Source organism: Polypterus senegalus, chromosome 9 (assembly GCF_016835505.1).
Source record: "Polypterus senegalus isolate Bchr_013 chromosome 9, ASM1683550v1, whole genome shotgun sequence".
NCBI classification, from domain to species: domain Eukaryota; kingdom Metazoa; phylum Chordata; class Cladistia; order Polypteriformes; family Polypteridae; genus Polypterus; species Polypterus senegalus.
Genome location: NC_053162.1, coordinates 171,426,003 through 171,451,549, shown reverse-complemented (window position 1 = coordinate 171,451,549; position 25,547 = coordinate 171,426,003). Strand labels below are relative to the sequence as shown.

The 25,547-nt window shown below is 37.8% G+C and overlaps 1 protein-coding gene across 2 annotated transcripts; it reads left to right on the top strand.

The window, feature by feature from the left end:
• Positions 1–1,399: 1,399 nt before the first annotated feature.
• Positions 1,400–25,547, top strand: hyou1 (hypoxia up-regulated 1). 2 transcript variants are annotated; one of them, XM_039764247.1, is made up of 25 exons: positions 1,400–1,566; positions 2,607–2,682; positions 2,770–2,863; positions 10,327–10,405; positions 10,567–10,721; positions 12,068–12,144; positions 12,248–12,429; positions 13,995–14,110; positions 15,363–15,549; positions 15,709–15,843; positions 16,383–16,465; positions 17,586–17,718; positions 17,803–17,993; positions 18,104–18,242; positions 18,350–18,407; positions 20,584–20,660; positions 20,765–20,893; positions 21,345–21,583; positions 21,677–21,764; positions 22,801–22,923; positions 23,006–23,139; positions 23,225–23,309; positions 23,400–23,631; positions 23,746–23,883; positions 24,078–25,547. In XM_039764247.1, exons 2-25 carry the CDS (start codon positions 2,616–2,618, stop codon positions 24,125–24,127), a joined length of 2,991 nt encoding a protein of 996 aa, XP_039620181.1. In that variant the 5' UTR covers positions 1,400–1,566; positions 2,607–2,615; the 3' UTR covers positions 24,128–25,547. The 2 variants fall into 2 exon arrangements, with proteins under 2 accessions (XP_039620181.1, XP_039620180.1); XM_039764246.1 differs by having other exon boundaries at positions 1,400–1,598.

Below are 25,547 nucleotides of genomic sequence, written 5' to 3'. Positions count from 1 at the left end.
AGGGCTAGAAAAAATGAAAGTGATTGAGGACAAGTGACTACCAGAATGAGCTACAATTCAACATCTGAAAACTCCATTCAGAATAACTAGGAAAGCAAGGTAATGGAGGTATGTTTATAAAGATGTCAAATTCTATACCATACAGTATGTGTAAGATATATCTGGTAGAGGATGCAACACAACTCCTTGTCACGTCTGGACTACTGCAATTCTCTGCTGGAAGGAGTATCACCATATGTCATCAAATGATGCTGATAATTCAAAATTCAGCAGCATGAGTGGTGTTTATCCAGCCGAGCCAGACACATTTCACTCCTTTTTTCAGACCACTACATCGGCTTCCTTTAACAGCATGCATTCAGTTCAAATCCTTGATGCCTGCCTACAGAGTAATCATTGGGTCAGTACTTGTATTCATTGAGATACTTATGAGGTCCTATGTTCTTTCTGATAGTGCCACCTCTATGTGGGTGACATTGTATCTCAATCCAGACTCTTTTCATGTGCAGCTCGTAGCTTGTGCCCATCTTCATTTGAAATTGTTACTCAATCAGTGTGCTTAAAAAATATTTGAAGACTTTGTTATTAGGTGCATTTCTGCCTGATCAGTTAGGTTTTTGTAACCTGGGAACTGTAACTCAATTGGTTTCGGTTCTGGGTTCATCAGTTGTGATGGTTAATTTTGTAACCTTGTCGTGTAAGCCTTGTTCCCAATCTAACCCTGACCGATTTTTGCTCGGTTGTGTTGACCTCTTTTGTAAATCGTTTTGGATACAAACGTTTGATACGCAAATACATGTAAATGTATGTTAAATTGAAGGATGAGCTTCCTAACAATTGTGCAAGTACATGAACACAATAGAAGGAGTAACCAGGAGATGTCAGTAGCGAGAAAAATGGGCTTCACTTTACAATGACCACAGGAGACTAATGAACAGGAGAAGCCTTTCTTACAAATTGCAAGAAAAAAGTCGAGTACATACGGGACGATAGCATCTTAACGGCAACCGGGTGAATCTGTAATGTATTTGTGAAAACGGAACCTGGCGTGTTAATCATAAATTAAGACTCTGTTATCAAAAGGGCTTCATTAAAAAAGAGAGATAACTATATTACTGAATCCACACCAATCGCGTGATTAAAAGTTACACCTTAATGTCATATTCGTTCACCTTCCGGAAAGGAACTGGATCCGTAACAGCATGTCTCCTCAACCATCACTTTAGCCCCGCCCCGATCCGTGAACGTGGACCAATTGCCTTCAGTATCTCGACTACGTTCACAGCCTTGCCGGCAGTCGAGGAACGTGGACAAATAGAAGAAAGAGAACACTGGGAGGGGCGGGGACTAGAAGAGTACAGCGTGATGACGTTGCTGAGTGTTTATCCAATTGGTAAGCGCCGCGTCCAGGCCCTGCGCGAGGTGCAAACCGGCGAATGCAAAGGAAATTGAAAAAGCCGTGCAGGAGGTGGGCATGGTGCCGTATCGTTGTACTGCAATCGAGCTAGAAGCAGTGTGGCGCTGGACTAGCACTTTGTTCTAGAGAGTTCGCGAAGACGCAGGCCGGTGAGTGAGAGCGGGCAGTATAGAGTGCAAATGTAAGTTGTGCGTGTTTTCTAGAAACTGCATTTCTACAAGTCGTTAACCCATTTCTGGTCTAGAGTATCACATGTATGCTGAGTGATTCATTGGCTTTTCAGTTTTTGTGACAGTTAGGGCCCGTTTGATACCTTTGAGATACGATTATTGCCATCGGTATAAGCACACATTGTGACGTCAGTAGATACGCAGGCACGTTTAAAAATGTCAGATTAAAGTTTGTGTTGACCTAACTCTGTGAATCGGAGGAGCCGATCTTCGTGCCCTTAATGAATGTACGGTTTCGAATATGCTACAGGTACGAATCATATCCAGCTATTGTTAAACCATCTTGAACAACGTGCCATGTTCTGCCACCTTCGTGGGTCAATAGTTGAAACTATGGACCAGAGAGGCGTGTCTTAGTCTGATTGGGCTGATCCATGTGCAAAAGTGATGGACTCAATCACAATTGATGAGTCATATTTTTGACGTTGTATATCAACATAGTGGAGGCCCCAGACATTGCATTATCTTTTTTTGTAGCCACACTAGCATCAAGTGCAGTTACCTGTACCAAATGGTAAGTCTTATAAATCGTCAAATCTTAAAAATATTAGACAATTAATATTACATCTAAACTACTGAGGTTAGCCATTCTTGGGACTTGTAATAGCTTTATGTCTCAGATTTATGAAAGTTTAATTGTGCCACCTGTCATTAAGTTTTTAATGTATCAAAAATGTATGTATTCTGAACAAGCAAGTCACTTAACCTGCCACTGCTCCAACTGAAATAAATACATTTAAACCATTGTACAGTGTTTTCACAAAAGTTTTATGTAAAATTCTTGTTTCATTCATTGCTGATAACATTTATTCATGAATGTTAACCAGTCTATCATGTGCATCCAGCCCCCCAAAAAAGTCAGTTTTATTGAGGCATAGTTGAAAAAGAGAATGAACAGAAAGTATCCAAATCTTTTCTCCTGTCTTACCATTTTATTTCATCTTCCTTTTTTGCTTCAGATTGTTACCATGGATGGGCAGATTACGTGGTGTTTTTTCCTCTGGCTCCTAGGAGCTCTAATTCCTTTTCAAGCAGGTAAACTCCAAAGCACTTTTTCCAGGGGTGTTTACAAAGATGAGCCAAAGCACAAGTTCTACAGCCTCAGTATTTGCTCTCTTATAGATTCAGTGGCTGTGATGTCTGTAGACCTGGGAAGTGAGTGGATGAAAATTGCAATTGTCAAACCAGGAGTGCCAATGGAGATTGCCCTAAACAAGTATGTAAAATGCATCTGCACATAATTTAGACAATAGATATGTTCTTATTCAAGGATGTTTATGGTCATAATGCCCCTGTATTAAAGAGTTTAACAACACTTGCTACTTTTATTACCAGTATCATTAAACTTTGAGAAATACTGAGACAGTTTAGGTACTTCATTACAAAACTATATACATTATATATTTTGTATGACAAATAGAGATGGGATTTTATTAAAAATGGTTATTCCTGGAGAAATGTTAATATTTATAAGACAATGGCATCCCACAACTCTAAAATGGATTAAGCAGGTTTGACAGTGTTAGGTTTCATATTAGAGCATTATTGATCACAGCAATAGCTTCATGTAAACTGAGGAAGAGGAATTTATTTTTTGCTTTAAATGTAATGACAATGTACCAGAAAATCAAAGTAATTTTATTAGTTTGCCTCAAAGTGTACAATAACATAAGCAAGTTTATAGAAAATTTGTCACATCATCCAAAGGAAATGCCAAGACTTTGGCAGTTGTGAATGTAGAACGAAAGGTCATGTCTCATAAAACTGTGCTCTCATCATTTTATAAGTTAGATATAGGGCATCCTAATACAGTGCTTTTCTTAATAAGACATATTCCTTTGTTTTTTGTATTATATAATAAAATAACAGTTTTACCATTTTAACACTGATGCCTACCAGCTCTAGAGCACAGTGTTGGATAACCCCATTGTTAAAAATTCTATGCCTGTACCTGAGGTTTATCATAGGGTTCTCTAATGTCCACACCTTACATTCGTCATAACAGTATTATTAGTTATTGACACTTGGCCAACCCAGTGTGGGTTCAGGCAGAGGTCTGTTTTGTAAAAGTCTGATGTTCACTTTTTTGTGTGCAGTTTGTTTATATAGTTACATGCATAATCCTGAGCTTTTCATGATTGTGTATTAGACTAATCTGGTTAAGAGAATCGATGTGAATTTTCTGTGTTAATATTCCAACACCTGAAAATACAAATGATCAATGGAAAGGGTTTAATCAGTAATCTGATAAATGGATTGTAAAAATACTGTTAAAAAAATCTTATGTGCACAAATGCAGCATCCATTCCTTTTATTATTTGTAACTGCAAGAAAATGATTTATAAGCCTTCACAGTTTGGTAAAGAATCTAGTCTGTGCAATCCTGTTTATATATAAATGTACATATGTAGTATGTGTCATTTTTCTCTGGCTCTATTTGGTGCCTTTCATGGCTGTCCAATATAAGGATGTCACAAAAACCAATACTTTGGTACTAAATGTCTGAAAGCATAACAGAACCAGCTTTTTATTTAGTATCAGTACTATCGAGAAAGTGTGTACTGTTCTCTTGCATGACTGCAAGCAGACAGATTACTCCAGAAGGCAGAATGATAAACATGAAAGAAACTGAGAAGAGTTAGAAAGTTCTAATAAAAATGTCTCCCTCTGGTAGTGTTGATTCAGGGCTATAACATATGTTGAGAAGAAAAACGACAGAGGTGTGATGTCTGGAAGTGCTTTTGTGTTGATACATGAAAATTTAAGCAAGCAAGTGCAGGGATCACACACTTTTTTTAAAAAAACAAAACACACACACAGGGTCGAGTTATTGTCACTTTTATTCCATCAATAATTCAGAAACAGATTTGTGTGTGATTTGAATGCCAAGTAACTTAACTGATCAACTGAGTTGTAATCCTTTACCTTGTATGGTCACACATTTATAAGAGGAGATGAAAAGATAACAAGGTTAAATCGCTATTGAATAGTGTCATACACAGTCGCAATAAATGAGTGGAGGCTTGGCATTCATTTTCTCATTATAATGAGTACTTCTACAGATGTCCATTAATTCAAGCATCTGTCCTTTTTAAAAAAAAAAAAAAAAGTGGTGTATATAGTTCAGGGTAGCACGGGGGGTGTGACATCATGCATCCTCAGTTACGCTGGGAGAACAAGCAACACTGACAACAGTTGTAGCAAGAAACCCCAACACAAGATTCAAACGAAGTGGCAATTTGGCTTGTCTACACCGGCAAAGACACAAGCAGCCCCATGTGTTAATACCAAAGTAATTGCTCCAAATTAACATTATTCTGGACAAAAATTTTTAATGACCTCTCAGACAGCCTTGGACTCACAATCCCTCCTAACCCATTAACAGCTGTGTTTGGGGTTCTTCCAGAGGGTCTTAAAGTGGAGAAAGACAAACAAATTGTGATTGCATTCACTACACTGTTGGCACGCAGACTTATTCTGATAAACTGGAAGAACCCAAACTCTCCTCTTTAAGTCAGTGGGAAACTGATGTTATATTATTTAAAATTGGAAAAAATCAAATACTCAGTTAGAGGATCTGTGCAGACTTTTTTCAAAACATGGCAGGATCTAATCAGTAATATTTTGAAATGATTTTATAAAGCACAGAGAATTTGTTGATTTAGGTATTTTTAAAAGCCTTAAATTTTACACCGTTTGGCTTGCTCTCTCTCTCAAGGGTGGGGATCGATCTGTTCTTAGCATAATTCTTTTTTTGTAAAACTTGATTGCTATGTATTGATTGTAATAAAATTAATAAAAAAAAAAAAAAAAAATACCAAAGTAAAATGTATTCAATGCTTCAAAAGACAAGGCATATTTCCCTGTTAATGCAATGTGTACGGTGTTAATAGAGACTTATAATCATCAAAACACACAGTTAGCTGGACAAACGGAACGGCAAACTTCATTGCTAAATAATGAATCTGCAAACACTAAATTTTATGTCATTCATTTGGCTTTTGAAGACAAACTACCGTTCATTATTATAACAACCCCTAAGTAACAGCACATGTCAAGTATTTGAGTGGTATGTTGTAATACTGTCGCACTGTGTTAGATTTGTTCAGTACAGACAACAACAGCCTGACTAATTTTCAAATTCTGGATTTGTACAGAGGCATAACAAATAACAAAATCCAGTCACTCATGTAAGAAACCTTGAAAATGGCAAACGGGAGTTGTCAGTTTTACATTACTTTATTTTACAAGTTTGATTTCACATGGGAAGCTTTGAAGTTGGAACAAATATACAAAGTAGGGACAGATTTGGAACACTTAAAACTCCTCAATTCTAACATTTAAAAATTGAGGTAATTAGACTCCACTGTTAAATATTACTCTTTAGTAATATTTTTTTTAACCAGCTACTTCTTCAAATAGAAATCTTACAATTAACAAATATTACAAACCTAATGATAGGTTTTTAAAGTCTGGTTTGTCAGTGAAGCAATTATTACAAAAACAACTTTAAAGAGTATGTTTAAATGGAAGTATCAGGAATTATCTTTTAATTCACTAATTCAATGGTACATATATAATGTTTGAATTTTTGTATTTAGTATATATTTTAAGCAGTAGTTTTCAGTAACAGAGTGGAAATGTCAATCAGTACATTTAGAATGTGCATGTGTTAAGATAGCTAATGTAGTTCATGAAATATGATTCTTTTTCAACCCTATGCTGACTTCTCTCCCAGATTATAAACCCCATTTGTTGTTACATTGGATGGATCCCCATCACTGCCACATGTTAAATTCAAGCCTTGCACTGAGTTATTATATTTATGAATGCCAATACGGGTTTTACTTAAGTGATACTTGAGTAATTACTTGATGGATGGATGTACTGCTTTTAAAGCTTTTGTTACTGTTAATATTTACATATTTTATACTGTATTACAGAAAAAGGCACAATATTGTTCATCTCAAAAAAGGAAGTACTTTTTTTATTGTAATCATTCCATACAAATAGATCAATTTTTACAAAAAATAGGATTGAAGACAAATCAACACCCCCCAGGAAAGAGCATGGCCAACGGATTAAAACTTAAAGCTAGTAAAAATAACTAAATTGAAGAGTTTAATAAGTGGATAAAGATAAATGGAGAAGAAAAAGAAATGGGAAGAGAATCTGTTTCATCTGTTTCCTCAGTGCTTTTAAGAGCTTGTTCTAAAATATTATTGATTAGATCCTGCCAGGTTTTGAAAATGTTCTTCACAGATCCTCTAAGTAAGAATTAGATTTTTTCCAATTTCAAATAATATAAAACATCAGTTACCCACTGACTTAAAAGAGGAGAGTTAGGATTCTTCCAGTTTAGCAAAATAAGTCTGTAGTATTGGCAAGTAGTGTAGTAAAGGTGATCACAGTTTGTTTGTCCTTCTCCACTTTAAGCCCATCTGGAAGAACACCAAACACAGCTGTTAGTGGATTAGGAGGGATTGTGACACCTAGGCTGTCTGAAAGGCATTTCAAGATTTTGGTCCAGAATTATGTTCATTTGGTGCAGGCCTAAAACATGTGACCCAGTGAGGCTGGAACTTGATTGCAGCGTTCGCAGGTTGGATCATGCCCTGGAAACATTTTGGACAGTTTAAAGCGAGACAGATGTGCTCGATATATAATTTTGAGTTGAATAATTGTATGCTTTGCGCATATGGAGCTTGAGTGAATTCTCTGCTTTGCTACCTTCCACTACTTTTCTGATATGTTGAATGAGAGATCCTTTTCACAATGTCCTGTTGGATCTTTGAAAGGGAGTGACTGTAAAATAATTTAATATATTGCAGAAATGCTGTCTTTGAGTCCTCGAAACTGAGCAACACTTTTTCCAGCATGGTAGAAGGTGGGAGATGAGGAAAATCGGGCAGGTTCTGTCTAACAAAGTTTCTAATTTGAAGATAGTGAAAGAAATGTGTTGCTGGAAAGTTAAATTTGGAATGTAATTGTTCATAGGGTGCAAAGATGTTTATGTACAGATCGCTAAGTGATTTAATCCCAAATGTTTTCCAGATATTAAAAATTGCATATGTTTGCGAGAGTTGAAAATGGTGGTTTTTATGCAGAGGCGCCACAGATAAGATATTCTCCATATTAAAATGCTTTGTACATTGGTTCCATATTCTGAGTGAGTGAAGCACAATTGGGTTATTAGTATATTTGTGATAACTTGCATTTATAGGGGCACAAAGCAGGATTTTTTTTCTATTGTGCACCAAGCCTGTGTATGTTCATCTATTTGTGTCCAGGTTTTTATAGCTTGTATGTCTGCTGCCCAGTAATAAAACTGAAAGTTAGGTAGAGCCATGCCACCTTCTGCCTTAGGTCTTTGTAGGGTCGCTCTTTGGATACGTGGATGTTTTAAGCTCCGAATAACTTTTAATAAAAAGCCACTAAATGAGATTTTTGTTTTTGCTGTGATATCAGAAAGGTATCGAGTATCGTTAAATTTCATTTGTATTGGTATCGAATACAAAAATTCAGGTTATCATGATATCTCTAGTCCAATATACAGTAAATGATAATGTAAACACTTAAGGCTACACTCTAATAAGCAGATCTTCAGGAGTATGTAACAATACATTGAATTCATTTCAACAGCTTAATTGTGTCAGTTTTGCTTTCCTGTAAAAGAAGCCACAACTTTTAAAACGGCAGTCCTCAAACTTTACAGTAGTGCCCAAATTACTTCTGAAAAACCAAAGGGAACATCTACCACGGATAACATTATACACCAACGGAGATCTTGATATACCATTTGTATGAAAACGTTTACAGTTTCCCATTAGTATAGCTTTTGCTCTGACAATTAACAAATCGTGGGGAAAACCATTTGAAAAAGTTAAAAGTACGATATTCACTTACGGGCAGTTATATGTTGCGTTGTCACGATGTAACTCCAAACACGGAATCAAAATTCAATATGATATTAACGAAAAGTTAATTCAAAAAATAATTTTTACTGAAGTTTTACAGTAAAACTAAGTTTAAAAATTATTTGTTAATTTCAAAGCCAAACAGAACAAAAACGTGTAACGCAATGAATACCTCTAACGCAACGTTTTGCTGTTTTTTTTTTTACTATGGTTAATTACTCACTGTAATGTAAAATAGTTCTCTTATCATATGTAACAATTCCCATGAAAATAACAATCTGCTTAAATTGTACATCTGCTTCCCCATACGAGGGCGGCAGATCCGCAAAGTGGCTAGCAGATTAGTATATAAAAAGATCAAACTGTTAAAATGGAAAAAGGCTGTCTGCTTTCAGATGAAAATAATACAATTCACAGCTTCTAGTGCAGCCATACAAACTACACATTCTGCTTTTCCATCCCTTTTTTTTTTTAAACTGTGGACATAATGATTTTCTATTAAATTTAAGTTTCCTTCATTGTTTGAAATGGCTACATCAGCTAACAGAGTGATACTTAAGCAAATTATCAAGAAAATATGCTCAGTGAAGTTTTAAAATGGCACAAATGTGTGTAAGTAGCATGAAAATGTATGTAAAACATTGAAAGCCAGCACGATGTTAAAGTAGCCTAAATACTTCTGCGCATTACTGGTTTTGTTATTGTTGGTGCATAGCGTAAGCTTTCTCTGAGGATACATCAATGAAATAACGGAAAATATCATTTATTTAGCCAAGCACATTCTTTTGCCTACATGGCATAGCCAGTCAGTTAAATTGAACAGGAAAAGGGTGCTTTTGCACAAGAGCTCACACTTGAGTACACTGCTTTAAGTGACAAATCTGCAAAATTTCTGTATTTGAGACAATTTGCCATTTCTCATTCATGGGCTTTGTACCTTTTTAATTCTCTGTCACTTGTGTTACTCTTTTTTTTTTTTTTTGTTCTGCCTATTTCCCAAACTTCAGTTTCAGCGATTCACAAATATTAATACAGGTATACATAATTTAGTCATGAACGGCTTCAAGTTTCATAACATACACATCATATCATGAAAATACATACAAACATTGCTCACTATATAGTCCTGTTTTTTAAAATCTGCACAGTATCAGGTATTTACAAAAAAAAATACTTTTTAATTTAATATTCATACTACATAGAATTAAAACAAAAGTTGAAATTCAGCTGACTGAGAATGGAAGCCTGCTACCTTACAAGTTTACCTCAAAGAAGAACACTTTGCAAGTAGTACTTTTGGCATTATCATATATAAATATTGTAGTTTTGATGTGCTAAGTCAATTAATTCAATAATAAACTCACTTTTATTTGTTAGATGTTAGCAATTCTATTGTAAGGTATGTTTGTTATGTTGGGTTTTTTTTTTTTCCAATCTCTCCATCCTTTCTTATACTTGGCAGAGATACTGGGAAGCTGGAGTCTATCACAGCAAGCATTTGGTTGAGATTCTTTTTTAATATAGAAAAATTGTAAAATTGATTACTTATGTTTTTTTAGTCTTGTATATGGGCCGGAATGATTACAAGATCAACAACTTATGTTTAGATCCTCTGTGTTATTTGAGGAGGATGAAACTGTGGGATGCATTTCTTGGGAAACTGGTATTTGCAAGTTTCTCTGTATGTTGAGTCTGTTAAGTTTGTAGGAGGATAGAATTTTGCTCTGCATCCTCATTTTACTTTGTTTGTGTCTACTTTTAGAGAGTCAAGGAGGAAAACTCCAGTAGCCGTGTGTCTGAAAGAGAATGAGCGACTGTTTGGAGATGGGGCAATGGGCGTGGTGAGTAAGGAGACCTAGGTTTTGCATATAGAGAGTAGTAGTCTTATTTATTAGATTATGAATATTTAAATTTTTGTCTCAACATTTGACCTTTTTTTTTTTAATCTCAACATGATTTTTATCTAAAGTCTTTCTCTCCTTTCCTCCACCTATTGTCCTAGTCGGTGAAAAACCCCAAAGTTGTGTTCCGGTATTTCCAGGATCTCCTTGGGAAAGAGCTGGGTAACCCTCTAGTTGAGCTGTATCAGAAACGTTTTCCTGAGCACCAGCTAGTAAAGGATGAGAGCAGAGGCACATCACTGTTCAAGATTTCAGAGTAAGTACAAAAGAAGAGGATATCTAATAAATGTACAGTAGACATTTATTTATACAAGGGTGAGTAAAAAATTATCTGCACTACAGCTGTAGAATTTATTTTAATCAACTTTAAGAAAAGACAAATACCTAATTTTTCGACAATCTCCTGGATTTTTCAATTCACTTTGTCCATCTGTCATCAAGCTTTCATATTCCTACATTTACAAATGTTTAAGGCTGAGTTGCAAGCCACGAATGCACTACTGTCTTCACCTCTTCATCAGATGTGAACCTTTGTCCTCTTAGAAGTTCCTTCGAAACCCAAGTCTTCGTGGATTACTGCATAGGCAGAGCCATGGCTAACTTGCAGATTTGCTACATCATGTACTGTCACTCGTCTATTCATCACGTGCACGCTGAATGTTTTGTCATCGGTTGTGGACATGGATGGGTGTCCAGCTCCTCCTTCATGGCTGATACTCGTGCGGCCTACATTGAAATTCTCCTTCCATTCATACACACTTCTTTGTGACAAAACACTTTCTCCATACTGTGCACAAAATCTTCAATAAATATTGGCACCAGGCACATCCTCAGACCACAAAAAAATGAATCGCTGCACGTTATTTCTTCTTTCGTGCAAATCACAAGTCGGGCAGTCATTGTTTCTCACACCAGTGTTACAAATGATCTGACATGCCATGTTGACACCTGCACAGCAGTCACTGGGGAGATAGGGACCTAGTATGGAAAGCACTGATAAGACAGTGCTGCCAACAGAAGTTTTAGTATAATCGGAGTGTGGATAATTTTTGATTCACCCTTGTATAACCAATCTTTCAAATCGTTTGAGATTTTTATTTGTATTTGCACATCCTCTTCAACACTGGCATACAGATACATTGTTGTTCACAAAACAGGTGGTCAAACTATACAATAAGTAAGCATTCCAGATTTCTGTATTCCCACTAAGCTCCCAGATGACCAGGGCTAGTTGAGTGTGGAGCATTCTAGAATACTCGGACTGCATCTAAAATTGTAACTTAAGTGTATGCTCAGGAGTGTTATTGACGCATTAACATGAGAATCTGAGTATTTCTGTTACCACCAACACAACATTTTAACTACTTTAGCATTTCCTTACAGGCTCAGTGTAGGAAGTGAATGATGTTGTGCAATACATGCTTAACTCTCACAACTCTCACTAACCCCACTATGTGCTACTACTGTTTTTTCTCCTCTATACTTTGAGTGCTTGTTCTTGGAAGTGTGAGAGGCACACAATGCAGAGAAAACACACGTTCCGTTCTCTGTCTTTTCCATGTCTGCAAGTTTGACTTTTTTCTCTCCTGCCTGGTTTTACAGTGAGCTCCAGTATTCCCCTGAAGAGATCTTAGGAATGATTTTGAATTACTCAAGAAATCTTGCTCAAGACTTTGCAGGTGAGGTGCTGGACTAAACACATTTTGGGCTGAACATGTTTTCGAGATGGTCATGTTCTGTAATACTTATGATAGTTTGTATGTGTCACTTTTTTCCTTGCAGAGCAGCCTATTAAAGATGCAGTGATTACTGTCCCGGCCTTCTTCAATCAGGCAGAGAGGAGGGCAGTCCTACAGGCCGCTCAAATGGCCAATCTGAAAGTCCTCCAGCTCATCAATGACAATGCTGCCGTGGCACTAAATTATGGTGTCTTCAGGAGAAAAGACATCAATAGCACCGCACAGGTAGACTGTGCGTTTTTGTTTTTCTGCTGTAGTTGCTCCATTGAGATTTGCCACAAGTGAAATGTGTTATCACTAATTGGAAATGCTAGGTTCAGTTTTTGGAAAAACTGGAAAAATCTCAATTCATCCCTGAACCACGCCAATAATGGACACATCATACTTTTTGTTTGTCTCTGGGCAGCAATTGAGTGTGGAGGGCTGACATTATAAACCTGATGAAGCCAACTGGATGGTATTGGCACTCTTTTACAGACTAAGTGATGTGTTTTGTAGAATAAAATAGTGCACTTAGAAAGTAGAAGGATGTTTAACTCTGTGTTACAAAGATGGTGGTGGTGAGGCATCCCACAGAGATTAATATAAATAAGGCTCAGCACACATCCTCTAGAACAGGAAAATGGAGTACTACCCGGACTAATTGGGAAGCAATGCTGTACCTGTGTCATTTTGTATTTGGGGGGTGAATTTTTTTTCCTTTTTTAAAACCTAATTTATGCCCCACAAAACACTCACGTTGTTTAGTTATTCTGCTTTATGTTGATTGGTCTCAACGTTCTTGAAAAGTGCTTTCCCACTGTAGGAACTTTGTTTTCAGGAACCAATGAGTTCTTGTACAATGTAGGTTCTGAGCCACTTGTGCTCCCTGGCCACTTTTGTGTGTTGTGTTCCCACCACACAGCAGGAACTGTAACTTTGTGCAGGACTTATTCTGCATAAAAGAGTGATGCAGTGCAAGATGAGGCATGTTCATGAGTTCATTGGGATGCCGTGCTCCCACGTCTCACCCCTGACCCCTTAGTGTTTCATTGTGCTCTGGACTTCACCGGGAACTTCCCCAACCCCCTTGTTGTTTCAAAGCAATTGCGACTTCCTGGTGGAGATGATCACTTCAGTGCAGTGCATGCATGGCACACCAGGGAGGTGGCTGTGAAAGAGTGATGCTGCAAGTGTGGCACTCCATCTTCACCAACAGTAACAGTCCAAACTACTAACAGATTTGTAAGATGGCGCCAGAGCTTGTGGTCATCCAATCAGCATTTAAGTTTTTTATTATTTGATTCACGGCGTCAAACCATTCATCAGACATCGAAGCATGCAGATTGATCCTGTTGGAGCTCCAATGTTGATGGTAAACAACGATGCGGACCTCATTTACCAAAACTTGGAACACAAATGGCCCCATGTGTCGCATTAATTTCTGACAACGTGCTCAGAGGATGTGTTAAAATAATGCCGGGAACGCACAGCAGCCATGATGCATGCCTTTAAGCATTCTGAGCGTGAAGTACAGTATAACCTGGCCTAATGACTTTGCTTAATGCATTGTTTGCCTGCTAAAGAGCCGGTTTCTCACTACCGTCCATTAAGGTTTGAAAAGTGTGTTTACTTGAAAAGAGAGACCCCTTTTTCTGTGTTTACATTCACAGAAAATTGTAAAAGCTGATATCGCAGACTGTATGTGGGTGGGTTAATTAAGTAGTATGCCATCACTTATAATACAAATTTTAAATGTAGAGCTACAGCCCTGTAAAGTGATTTGTTCTAAACACCATCTGTTCCTGCAGAATGTCATGTTTTATGACATGGGCTCTGGGAGCACTGTGGCCACAATTGTGACCTACCAGACTGTGAAGACAAAGGAATCTGGAACCCAGCCGCAGCTGCAGATACGAGGGGTTGGGTGAGTGGAACTTCTTTTTGGAGCTTGGAAATTGCAACATTTGCAGCTGAAGCCCAGCATCTTTTTTACTTGGCTTTGTATTTATGAAAGCAGTGGCTAAGATTTTAAAGCTGTTGGGTCATTTTTGAAGCATCCCTTAATTGTACACCTACTGTGGCTGTTCGTAGCCGTCTAGTTGGATGAGGCCTTCAGGACTGTCAATACGTCAGACTTTTCTGTTACAGCTGACTGTGGACCCCACAGAGGTTTGTTTTCTCCAGGGATGATGCTCGCTGGACTTTTTGTTTTCCTTTCCTCTGTTGTCAGCTGGCCATAGTAACAATTAGTGTGCAGGGCTCCATTTTCTGTATGTTAATAGGTAGATAGAACTTAATTAGAAGCTCTTTAAATAATATATACATAAATTATATATACAGACACACTATGGCTTAAACACAGACCAGAATTACTGTAATGGAAGCTTTTTCCTATCTGTTTAGACATTTATTTTTGTGTCACATACAATCATTGTCTATTTAGTAATTTGTAAAGTTTGTGTTTGCACTTGGTGAAGAGCACTATACAAAAATAAACTGAATTTAACTGTACAGAATGTCCTCAAGTTAAAGGTTCACAAAATCCATCTTGAAATCTCTATTAGTATAGTTTTAGTAGTTTGTTATTCTTAGGTACAGTGGTTATAAATGTGTGACCAAGGTCTTAATTTTGGCTTTCATTTTGACATTGCTTACCTATAATTACAAAATGGGCAAAACTTATTGTGAGACACCAAAGGGCACCAGTCAATCAAAATGTCCATCCATACACACACATACACCCCCTAGCAATCGGCAATTAATCTGACAAGCATGTCTTTGGAACTGTTGGAGAAAAGTGGAGTACCTAAAGAAACTGATGCCGACATGTGGAGAGTTTGTGAATTCCATATAGACAACTACAGTAGATGCAGGATTCAAACCCAGGATGCTAGATATGTTAGGCAGCGCTGTAAACTACAATGCCACCATGCAACACTCCCCAAGAAACAAAAAGTACAGAAAAGAATTTATTTGCTAGAAAAATGTGTATGTTTGTCTTAAAATGAACTGTGAGTGGGAAAAGGCTCAAGGGATGTCCTAACAAGTTACTGTGCTTCCAGAACACTGCTTCACAATGTACACTGCAGCCTGTCTGTTAGCCTGCTTGGCTTCATTCTGCTCTTCTCTTCACAATTGTTTACTCCTGGCTGACACGCTTATTCCACTTTCTGCAGTTTTGACCGCACTTTAGGTGGCTTTGAGATGGAACTGCGCCTACGTGACCACCTGGCAGAGCTTTTTAACAAGCAGCAGAAGACAAGCAAAGACGTACGCGAAAACCCTCGTGCAATGGCAAAGCTGCTAAAAGAGGCTGGACGTGTCAAAACCGTTCTGAGTGCCAATGTGGACCACATGGCTCAGGTACAAGGGGACAGGCAAATGCCTGCATGCTGGTCCCTGCTATATTGCTTTTTATATGGTGTTAGGCTGATTGATGTATTTATTTATTAGTTTTTTAGGTGATTTTGTCTAGCACTTCTTGCTACGCCTTCCATAAACATGCACTTTTTTCACTTTCAGGTGGAGGGTCTCTTAGAAGACTTGGACTTTAAAGCCAGGGTGACAAGATTAGAGTTCGAGGCCCTGTGTAGCGATTTGTTTGAGAGGGTTCCTGGTCCTATACAGCAGGCACTTGATGTGGCCGAGATGACCATGGTGAGACTTTCATCTAGGGCACAATAGGAGAGGGCATAGCAAGTGAAGGAGACTGATGTGGATTACAAAAATTTCATGCTGTTAAGTCTGCAGTGGAGGTTGTGTTCTTGGGTTTCAGATCAACTCGGGAATATCAATCTCTGCATTTTAAGTATGTCATCAACTATAAGAAAATTACTATACAGTATCTCACAAAAGTGAGTATACCCCTCACATTTTTGTAAATATTTTATTATATCTTTTTATGGGACAACACTGAAGATATGACACTTTGATACATGTAAAGTTGTCAGTGTACAGCTTGTATAACTGTACATTCGCTGTCCTCTCAAAATAACACACACTTTTCACTTGGGGGTGTACTCTCTTTTGTTGCCAGCGGTTTAGATATTAATGGCTGTGTGTTTTGGGGGTTGGGTATTTTTAGGTGGAGTATTCCTTTAATTTTCCAGCATCAATATGACCACTTTCTTAGTTGTAATTTAGTTGTTCTCATGCCAATCTTTTCAATGGTATTTTTTTTTTTCTTAACATTTTAGGATGAAATCGAACAGGTTATCCTTGTAGGAGGAGCTACCCGTGTCCCCAAAGTCCAGGAGGTCCTCCAGAAGGCCATTGGCAGGTGTGTTGGGGCACAGTCTCTTTTGAATCTTATTGTGACACCTTGTTACTCTACATTATTCACTAACCTCACTGCATCTTTGTAACAATATGGTGTGTGTATTTGAAAGACGTTTTGATTTATTCATTTAGTAAACAATATGAATGCTTCTTTGCAGCACAATATCACTAGTCAATGCTCTTTGAGTCAGACCACTAATTCAGCTGCGCAACAGACATTATTAGCCATTTTACCTACCGCATAACCTTTCATGTTTCATTCCCACACCAAGCAATGTGGAGATGTTGGAGATGGTCCAATACCTGTTCCTGTGACAAGTTTGCAGCACTTCCTGGTTCTGTTCTAAGTTAATTGTTCAAAGTTTGATACACTAATCATTGTACAGAACAAACAAAAGGATAATGAAAAAGTAGTTGGAAAAAGACTGAAAGGTCTGCCTTTATAACATTGATAAATATCACAAAAGATCAGGTAAATATCTGGAAATATATGCTGAAATATATAGCTCACCATGACATTAACTTCACTACAAATAGATGCAGTTAGTGTTAGCCGTGTTTTGTATGTGTTTGAGCAGAGGTAGGTAACAAAAGTGTGCTACATAAGAAATCCAATCAAGAACTTCTAAACATTTCTGATATATAGCAAAGAAACAAGTATTCTGCAGGTGTATCACTGCAGCGTGCCATAGCCCAGAAAGATTTTTATTGGTAGTTGAACACTTAAGAACTCTGTTTTCCCTTTGTGAAATAAAAATGATTTTACACTTTACAAATCCTGATGCTCGTTAGACTTGAACCAAAAAAGATAAGGCTCAAGTAAAGTACAGAAAAAAAAAATGGACGGATGTATTACTTCAAAATAAATTGTGGTAACCAGTGAATAACGCAAAAAGTTTAGAGCCCGCACCCCAGGGGTTGTAATTTTCAGGTCATATATATATATATATGAACAGCATAAATGTCATTTATGTTACTTCCTACACTTATCTGCTTCGAAATGGGTTGGGTGTGGGAACTTGCCAATGTAAAAGAAGTATTTCATCTTCATTGTGTGTTTTTAAGTGGAATTGTTAGGTTTATGGCTTTTAATCATGTTGGTTTTTTTTTTGCTTATACAGGGAAGAGCTTGGTAAGAACATCAATGCAGATGAGGCAGCAAGTATGGGGGCAGTCTACCAGGCAGCGGCACTGAGCAAAGCTTTCAAAGTGAAGCCCTTCCTGGTCCGAGATGCTGCCATCTACCCTATTCAGGTACTGCAAGGAGGGAAAAATAAAAAAAGTTTTTTGTTGTATGATACAAGTATCTGGACTCATGCTGCATTACTATCTTTATAGGTGGAGTTTTCTCGGGCAGTGGAGGAAGAGGAAGAAGGAGTGAAAAGCATTAAACATAATAAGCGCATCCTATTCCAAAGAATGTCTCCCTACCCCCAGCGCAAAGTTATTACCTTTAATCGTTACACAGATGATTTTGAATTTTATGTTAACTATGGTGATGTCAGTTTTCTCAGTGAGCACGATGCCAGGTAGTGTAGTGTGTGTCCAGCTTCTGTATCTTAATACACGCTGTCCCCAAACCTTTCAACTATCCTCTTCCTAATTAACAGTAACTTAAAATTGTCACATTTCATTGCAGGGTGTTTGGATCCCTGAACCTTACCACAGTAAAGCTGACGGGGGTGGGCAGCAGTTTCAAGAAGCACACTGATGCTGAATCCAAGGGAATTAAAGCTCATTTCAACATGGATGAGAGTGGTGTCCTCTACTTGGACAGAGTAAGTCGGTTGCCAAAGAAATAACCCTTGTCATAATTGGAGGGCTCTGTTTTGATTTCTTGGTATTTGACATTAGAGGTGCATGTTTGCAATTCTTGTTCTCTCAGGTTGAGTCTGTGTTTGAGGCTGTAGTGGAAGAGAAAGAAGAGGAGTCTACATTAACAAGTGAGTATTCTGTTTAGAAAGGCAAATATACTATTGTTATTGTCCTCCAGTCTATGTGAACCAACAAAAAAGTGCCATGGATATAAGGTAACAAATTACTTTCCTTCTAGGATAGGTTTTGATATTTTTGAAGTAAGTTTTTATCAACAATATTGTAGTGTTTCATTATTGTGTCCCAGACATTTGCTTGGATAACTAAGCTGGATTTGATAATTGTATTTTAAATGTAAATGCACCTCTCCAGGTTTCTTACAATAGTGAGCTAAAGATCACTGATCTTTGCTTCATAAAAAGGCCATTAAAACTTTTTAAAATTGGTTCCACTTTGAATCATGGAATGTTCAAGACATGAGTTTGCAGACATTAAGTAAGTGCTTATACAAAGCGTTTTCCACAAAAGACACTATTTTTGTGAGACTGAACAAGTGTCGGTAGAAGTTCAGTTGTGTTTATAATTTTCTTATTTTTCCCTTTCATCCCTGTAGGGACATGTTTATAAGTAACTTAAAATAAAGTTTTATAAGTGTTTTCATTCATGGGCTTAATTTACATAATTCTATTGTAGCAAGTCAGGGCCGTCATGTAGTCTGACATCACCAGTGACCCAGACGCAGCAGTTTAAGGCCCCTCACAACAACAACAACTCTTTATCTGAATATGTTTGGCTGTATGACCACTTTCTTCTGCAATCACAAAATATGTGTAACTGATGAGTTTGCAGGCATTATTAATAGTCATGGGAACCTATTTCTGTAGTCCAATCGCAACTGCTTTGTCCTGTGTAAATTTTAGAAGGACCAATTGGAGCAAACTTTCATTAATGTAACTTTTGATTCTTGATTTTTTATTTTTATTTTTTTTCCTGAAGTTGCCTGTTACAATGTGGCATAACAAATCGGAGATCTTGCAGGCTTTGTGTTGCATGTTCTTTACCTCACAGCGCTTTTGGATCAAATTTGACTTGTTTTTGTGTTTTGAAATCAATAAAACCACCCTGAATTCATTTCTTCAGGGTAAAACGTGGACTTTTTCTCTGTTTACATAAATTTTCAAAAACTTGAACCTACCATAATTTATACAACTTTTAATAGTGTTTACCTTGTCGTGTCTTTTTGGTCAGTTTTGGCCTTCCATTGACTTTCATTGATTTTGAGCTGCATTTAGAATCAACTTATAAAGACCTCCTAAATGGCATCTTTTTAAGCTAAGAAGTCTGAAGGCTTTTTTATTTCTAGTAAAGTGACCTAATTTTCTAAAAATAAAAAAAAAAGTTGCCAAATGGTCACATTTTTGTTTAGCTCTTACACATTTTGGACACTGCCATGTCCTTTGTGTCAGTTTTGATCCAAAGTTTAATAGATTTTCCACTCGATTTTAAGGTGCTTTGTTTGTTCATAACCCAAAAAAACATTCAAAGTGTCATTCGTTCTAAAAATTAAGATCCGTTGGTACTGCATGCAGAATTGTCAAGTCAATATAAAATGTTTGGGATGAAAAATGCAATATCCTGGGTATTTTAAAAGTGGTGTCAGAATAAGGTCAAAAAGACTAATATGGCAAAGCATTGTGAGGGTTAAATACTGTGCTAGCATTGGCTTCAAAGGGATTATAATTAAAAACTAATAAGAATAATTCAATACTAAACTATATATATATATATATATATATATATATATATATATATATATATATATATAAACATAAGGATATACTTTCTTTGTACATGATTTGTAGCTAATTTGCGTACTAATTGTCATAAATGTACTTATGCATTATTATTAATTGCACAGTGCTTTCACTCATCTATTCCATATTATTGTTTCCATGCGAAAGTTGCCCACAGTAGTGATCATGAACAGAGAAGAAAGTTCTGCTTCCCTCCGTAAAGAGTGCCACAAAGCTGTAATAAAACTTAGTTAAGCTGAAAAGTTTAAGTCTTCGTAAAGATTTGGACTAGCATTATACAGTTTATCTTATTATTAAGGAGATGTCCGAAATTGTTACACACCTCTTAATTGGTTTGTATGTATGGCAAGCTAGAGGGTCTTGTATGGTTAAAAAAAAAAATCCTTAAAACTGACAGAGGTCCTGATAGGTGTTCACCACCAACTGATACCTCTGTAACATATTTTCTCTAGTTTTACAATGAACACAAGAATTATTTTTATTTTCTTAGAGCTTGGGAATACTATTTCCAGTCTGTTTGGAGGTGGGAGATCAGAACCCAAGGAAAATGAAACTGAAACAGCCCAGGTAGGCACAAGGGAAGACTCCTTGATGGACAGTCACATGTGTTTGAGTGCCAGCATATTGCACACTCGGAGGTGGATTGCTGTGATAGATCTTCTGTCTTATAGGAGGAAGAAGAAAGTCCACCAGAAGCAAAAAAGGAAGATGATGATGATGGAGCCAAGAAAGCCAGTGATGATTCCCAGGATGTTCAGGAGGATGAGGCCAAGAGCGAAGGGGAGAAAGCAGAGGCCAAGGTAAACTCATAACATAGACGTTTTCTTTAGCAACAAGCTACCATGTAACGAAGCACAGCAACTGACCCCTGTTGTGTACCACATTGTACACTAAACTTGTTCACAATGAGAGGTGAACGGACTGGCTTCATTCAAGCACTATAATGATGGCTCACAGCATCCTACAATAGCATTGTGTTATGTTAATCAGGATTGGGTTCACCTACCAAGATTAGACTAAACTTTATGCTAAGGTTTGAGAGAAGCTTGCCCATGCATTTGCCTGACCTCCTTATTCAGGGCTTGGTCTTGGAGTTAGAAGCCTGACACTAAACAATAACTCTTATCACTGTGGTGTTGGCAAGTTCTGGGGTCAAAGAGGTGCTATAGTTATAGGTCACATTGGCTTGGGAACAGAAGGCAAAATTCAGCCAAATCTTGTGTCTTTTTGCTGGATTTTTCTGCATTATAGGAAGGTGAAGATGGTGAGCAACAGGAAGACAAGGATCAGGCCAATGGAGAGTCGAAACCAAAAGAGGAATCAAAAGAAGAAACGGCAGAGAAAGAGGGAAGCAAGACGGATGACAAGGAAACAGGCATCAAGAACAAGCTGCCAAAAAAATCTAAAATCTCTGAAGAGATTGGAGTGGAGCTGATGGTCAATGACTTGCTAGACCCAACTGTGGAACAAATTGAACTTTCTAAAAAAAAGCAAGTTTCTGATAGTTCTCTCACACTACAAAAAAGGTCAAATGTACCAATGGCTTTCAGTAACCAATCTTCTTAATTTCACAATGAATGTAGGCTGCAGGACCTGACTGACCGAGACTTGGAGAAGCATGAGCATGAGAAAATGCTGAACAGTCTGGAAGCCTTCATCTTTGAGACCCAGGTGAGCTATGTGGCAATTTCAGTCATAATGTTTTGTGAATGCAAGTAGTGATGGCCACAACCTCATATTGCCTTATTATGCTCTGTTCTCCTCAATATTATAAAAAATACATTTTAAGTTTATTCATCCCAACAGGTTCACCTGGTTAGCCAATAGCTAAGTTGTTCCAGTATCTCATCCAGATATTAAAAAAAAAAAAAAAGTAGTCAAGGTTTCTACTTCAGCTGCTAGGGTACCTCCACACAGTTTATGAAATTATCTCCGTCCACAATAAATTGACTGAAAATGCATATAACATAGCCATTGACTTATAATGGGCAGACACACATTGACAGAAACAATAAGAGGATGTGCCCCCAACATTAGACATTCATTTCCAGCTTGCATTTATACACCAAGTGTAGCAATTGCAAATGCAAGTAACAATTAATGATGGGATGGAATCATTCTTGAGAGTAATGCACAAGTATAAGACAAGCACGGAGACAGAGTAAATGTAATGAGCAGGGTCCAGTCGGGGAAGGGTCGGAGTATGAGCCAATCCCTTTCACACTGCTCCGCTGAGCTGGTGTTTTCAGACATATACTGTTCTGAAGAGAATTTTCCAAAATCTCCATTTTTGGGAATGGAATAACAGCAGGGTTGTGTGGACAACCAAGAAGAAACGAGACTAATGTCAGCATTTTTTTAAATGCAAAATATGTAGTGTGGATGTAACCTTAAGTGTGTCCCAGATTTCGAGGACACAAGGCTTCCATCTTGAATGCACATCCCTTTAATTTCTAGCTAGTGTCCTTGAGAAAATAAATTACTTTTTAACTAAAAGAACTCTGCTGGGTCAGTGTTGGCTATTGTCTTTTTTTTTTTCATTTTGAAGACCTGCACAAGACTAAAGAGAAGTTTGATTCTATTTTCTGTTGCAGTAGGCCAGACCCCACTATAAAATAGTCCAATTTACATTTAGCTACTACTGGACCTGTGTTACAGTCACTAGGCTGCTCCAATTAAGTGAAATAAATGTAACTGTTGTTTGTAGGATAAACTATATCAAGAAGAGTACCAGAACGTAATCACAGAAGACGAAAAAGATCAAATTTCTGGAAAGCTGAGAGAGGCATCCAGTTGGTTGGATGAGGAAGGATATTCAGCCGCTACTAAGGTAGCCCCAAGAACTACGAATATGTAGTGTTAAAATATTACATTGAGTTTCCTTACTAAAGGGAGGCTGCTTTGTGTGTTAGGATCTAAAGGAGAAGCTGTCCGAGCTGAGGAAACTCTGCAAGTCTATGTTTTTCAAGGTGGAAGAGCGACGGAAGTGGCCTGATCGCCTTGCAGCACTGGACAGCATGCTCAACCACTCCACATTCTTTCTCAAGTAAGTAGGCTTTGCCAGTGCACAACTGATGGTATTTTTTTTTCTTTTCCCATTGGACCTCTGAAATTATCTTCACTTTCTGCAGGAGTGCCAGGATGATTCCAGAGGATGAACAGATTTTCACTGAAGTAGAGCTCAACACTCTGGAGAAAGTGCTCAATGAAACAACAGTAAGAAACTATGTTTATATTTTTAGGAGAGTGAACAGTTCAAGGAGTCCAGGGGCAGTCAACTCAATGGTAATTGTGTAATGTCTTTAGGCATGGAAAAATGAGACTGTTGCTGACCAGGAGAAGTTGTCGCCAACCGAGAAACCAGTCCTGTTGTCCAAAGATATCGAAGCCAAGCTGGGGCTCCTAGACAGAGAGGTCAAGTACTTGCTGAATAAAGCCAAGTTTGCCAAGCCTAAACCAAAACCCAAAGAGAAGAGCAGCAACACCACTGCTGACCAAGAGAAGGTTATTCCGTCCAAAGAGGAGCAGGTGGGAGAAGGTAGGTGGATGAAACGTTGAGCCAAATTAGTCCCATACTCTTGGCACCATTCCTATATCGCCTTGGGAATCTTTGTTGATGGATGATGATTATTTTGCTTCTGTTCCTTTCCAGGCACAGAATCTCCAGAAGAAGCAAAGCCAGCAGAAGAACCTCCCACGGAAGGAGGGTCTGCTGATAAGAAGAATGAGGAAAATGACAGCTCCCCAGAGGCCACAACATCCAAGGAGCCAGATGGCAAATCTAACACAGGTATCGTTGTCACTACTTCTCTGCTACCAGGCATTCCCATGCTACTAAAACTTTGTTGACGTGCATATGTAGTCTTTCATACCTTCATGTTGCATAGGCCTAACTCAATAACAGCATTCTTGTCTCATTTGGTGGGAAACTGGCTGTGACTTTCCTGTTTTGTAATGTTTTTATATTTTTACTTGTATTTGCAGAAGCACCGGAATCCCCCAAAATAGACAGCCACTTGGAAGATGAGCTCTAACCTTTGGAACAATGGAGCCAATTTGCTGTATTTATTGACATTACTTTTTTGTAATGTGCTGCTTTTTCTGTAATTTAAGCCAGAATGCATCTGTGGTATAGTCTGGAGATATGGAGATGTAAATTTCACATTGGAGTGTGTGTGAGTGAGTGAGTGTGTGTGTGTGTGTGGCTGTCCAGTCCTTTTTATTTTTTTTTTTGTATGGTTTTGTTTTAAGCGCCAACCAACACCCCTAAATGCACTTGACAACTAGACCTTCATATGTGGGACCCGCTTGATACTTTGCAATCCCAAAATATTGCGTTCCTTTTGTGTTTTTAGAGAGAGTGTGTGTGTGTGTGTGTGTTCGTGTTCTAAGGTGCTCTCCTGAAAATCAATTCTGTTCATCTCCCTATAAAAAAAAAAAAACAAAAAAAACAACCTTTGGGAACTCTGAAGGGCACAAGTCTGGGGCAGCAAGCACTTTTTGTGTGCATTTTTAAACTCCCTATAAAAATTAAATCTGGAGGTTTTTTTGTGAATTTTGACTGACGTTTCTTCATTTCAGACTACTGGGATGGACGGGGTGTGTATGATTTCATTACTAAGTAACACTCTAAAATGGTGGATGGCCTAAGAAACTGTTTTCATTCATACTAGGCTGTTGTGATTGTACAGTTGGGTGCCATGTTTAGAATGGGCACTAGAGGGAGACGCTACGGCAATCCCATGCCATCCTTTGGATGAGGAAAGGTGTCCTCATCTGAGTTTTTTTTTCCTCTTCCCCTTGCACCTGATGTTGTAGAGAGAGGCTCTGGCAACCCTGAACACGGGGTACGATAATCCCAAAGTGTGGGAGTACGTCCATTTATTTTATTGTAAAAGCAGCAGTGTGTCAGGTTCAAACAAGCGACTCCCCTCCAGACTTTGAGCACTGGGGTGAATAGTGTGGGGAGTGCTTCTTCACTGCAAGAAAATCTTTTTTGTTTTTTTTTTGTTTGTTTTTTATACCCCTTCCCTCCTGAAGTGCTAACATTTCTTAATTGAATGTTAAACTTTGAAATGTGGCATTCATTTAAAGGTTTTCTGCCTCTTATTACTGCCTGGGACGGCAGCCATGAATAGTATGGTGAAAAGAAGTGTGACACAAAGGTCTGAATGCAACTGGACAGGGTGGCCATTACCTAACAACAGTGCTATATAGAATATTTGAAGTGGCTTTCTAGAAACTTGGAAGAAATATAAAAATTATGGGAACGGTGCACAGTTTTTTTGTGTTTTTTTTTTTTTAAATAACGGCTAGCAATGATGTTGTATCCAACCCACCTCAGTGCCTCATTGTGTGTGTATGTCCCTAATTCCTTTTTTTGTTCTCTTAAGCATCACAGAAAGGACTATTTCTTTTCTAACCTCTTAATAAAGGTTTTTTTTTTCCACTTTA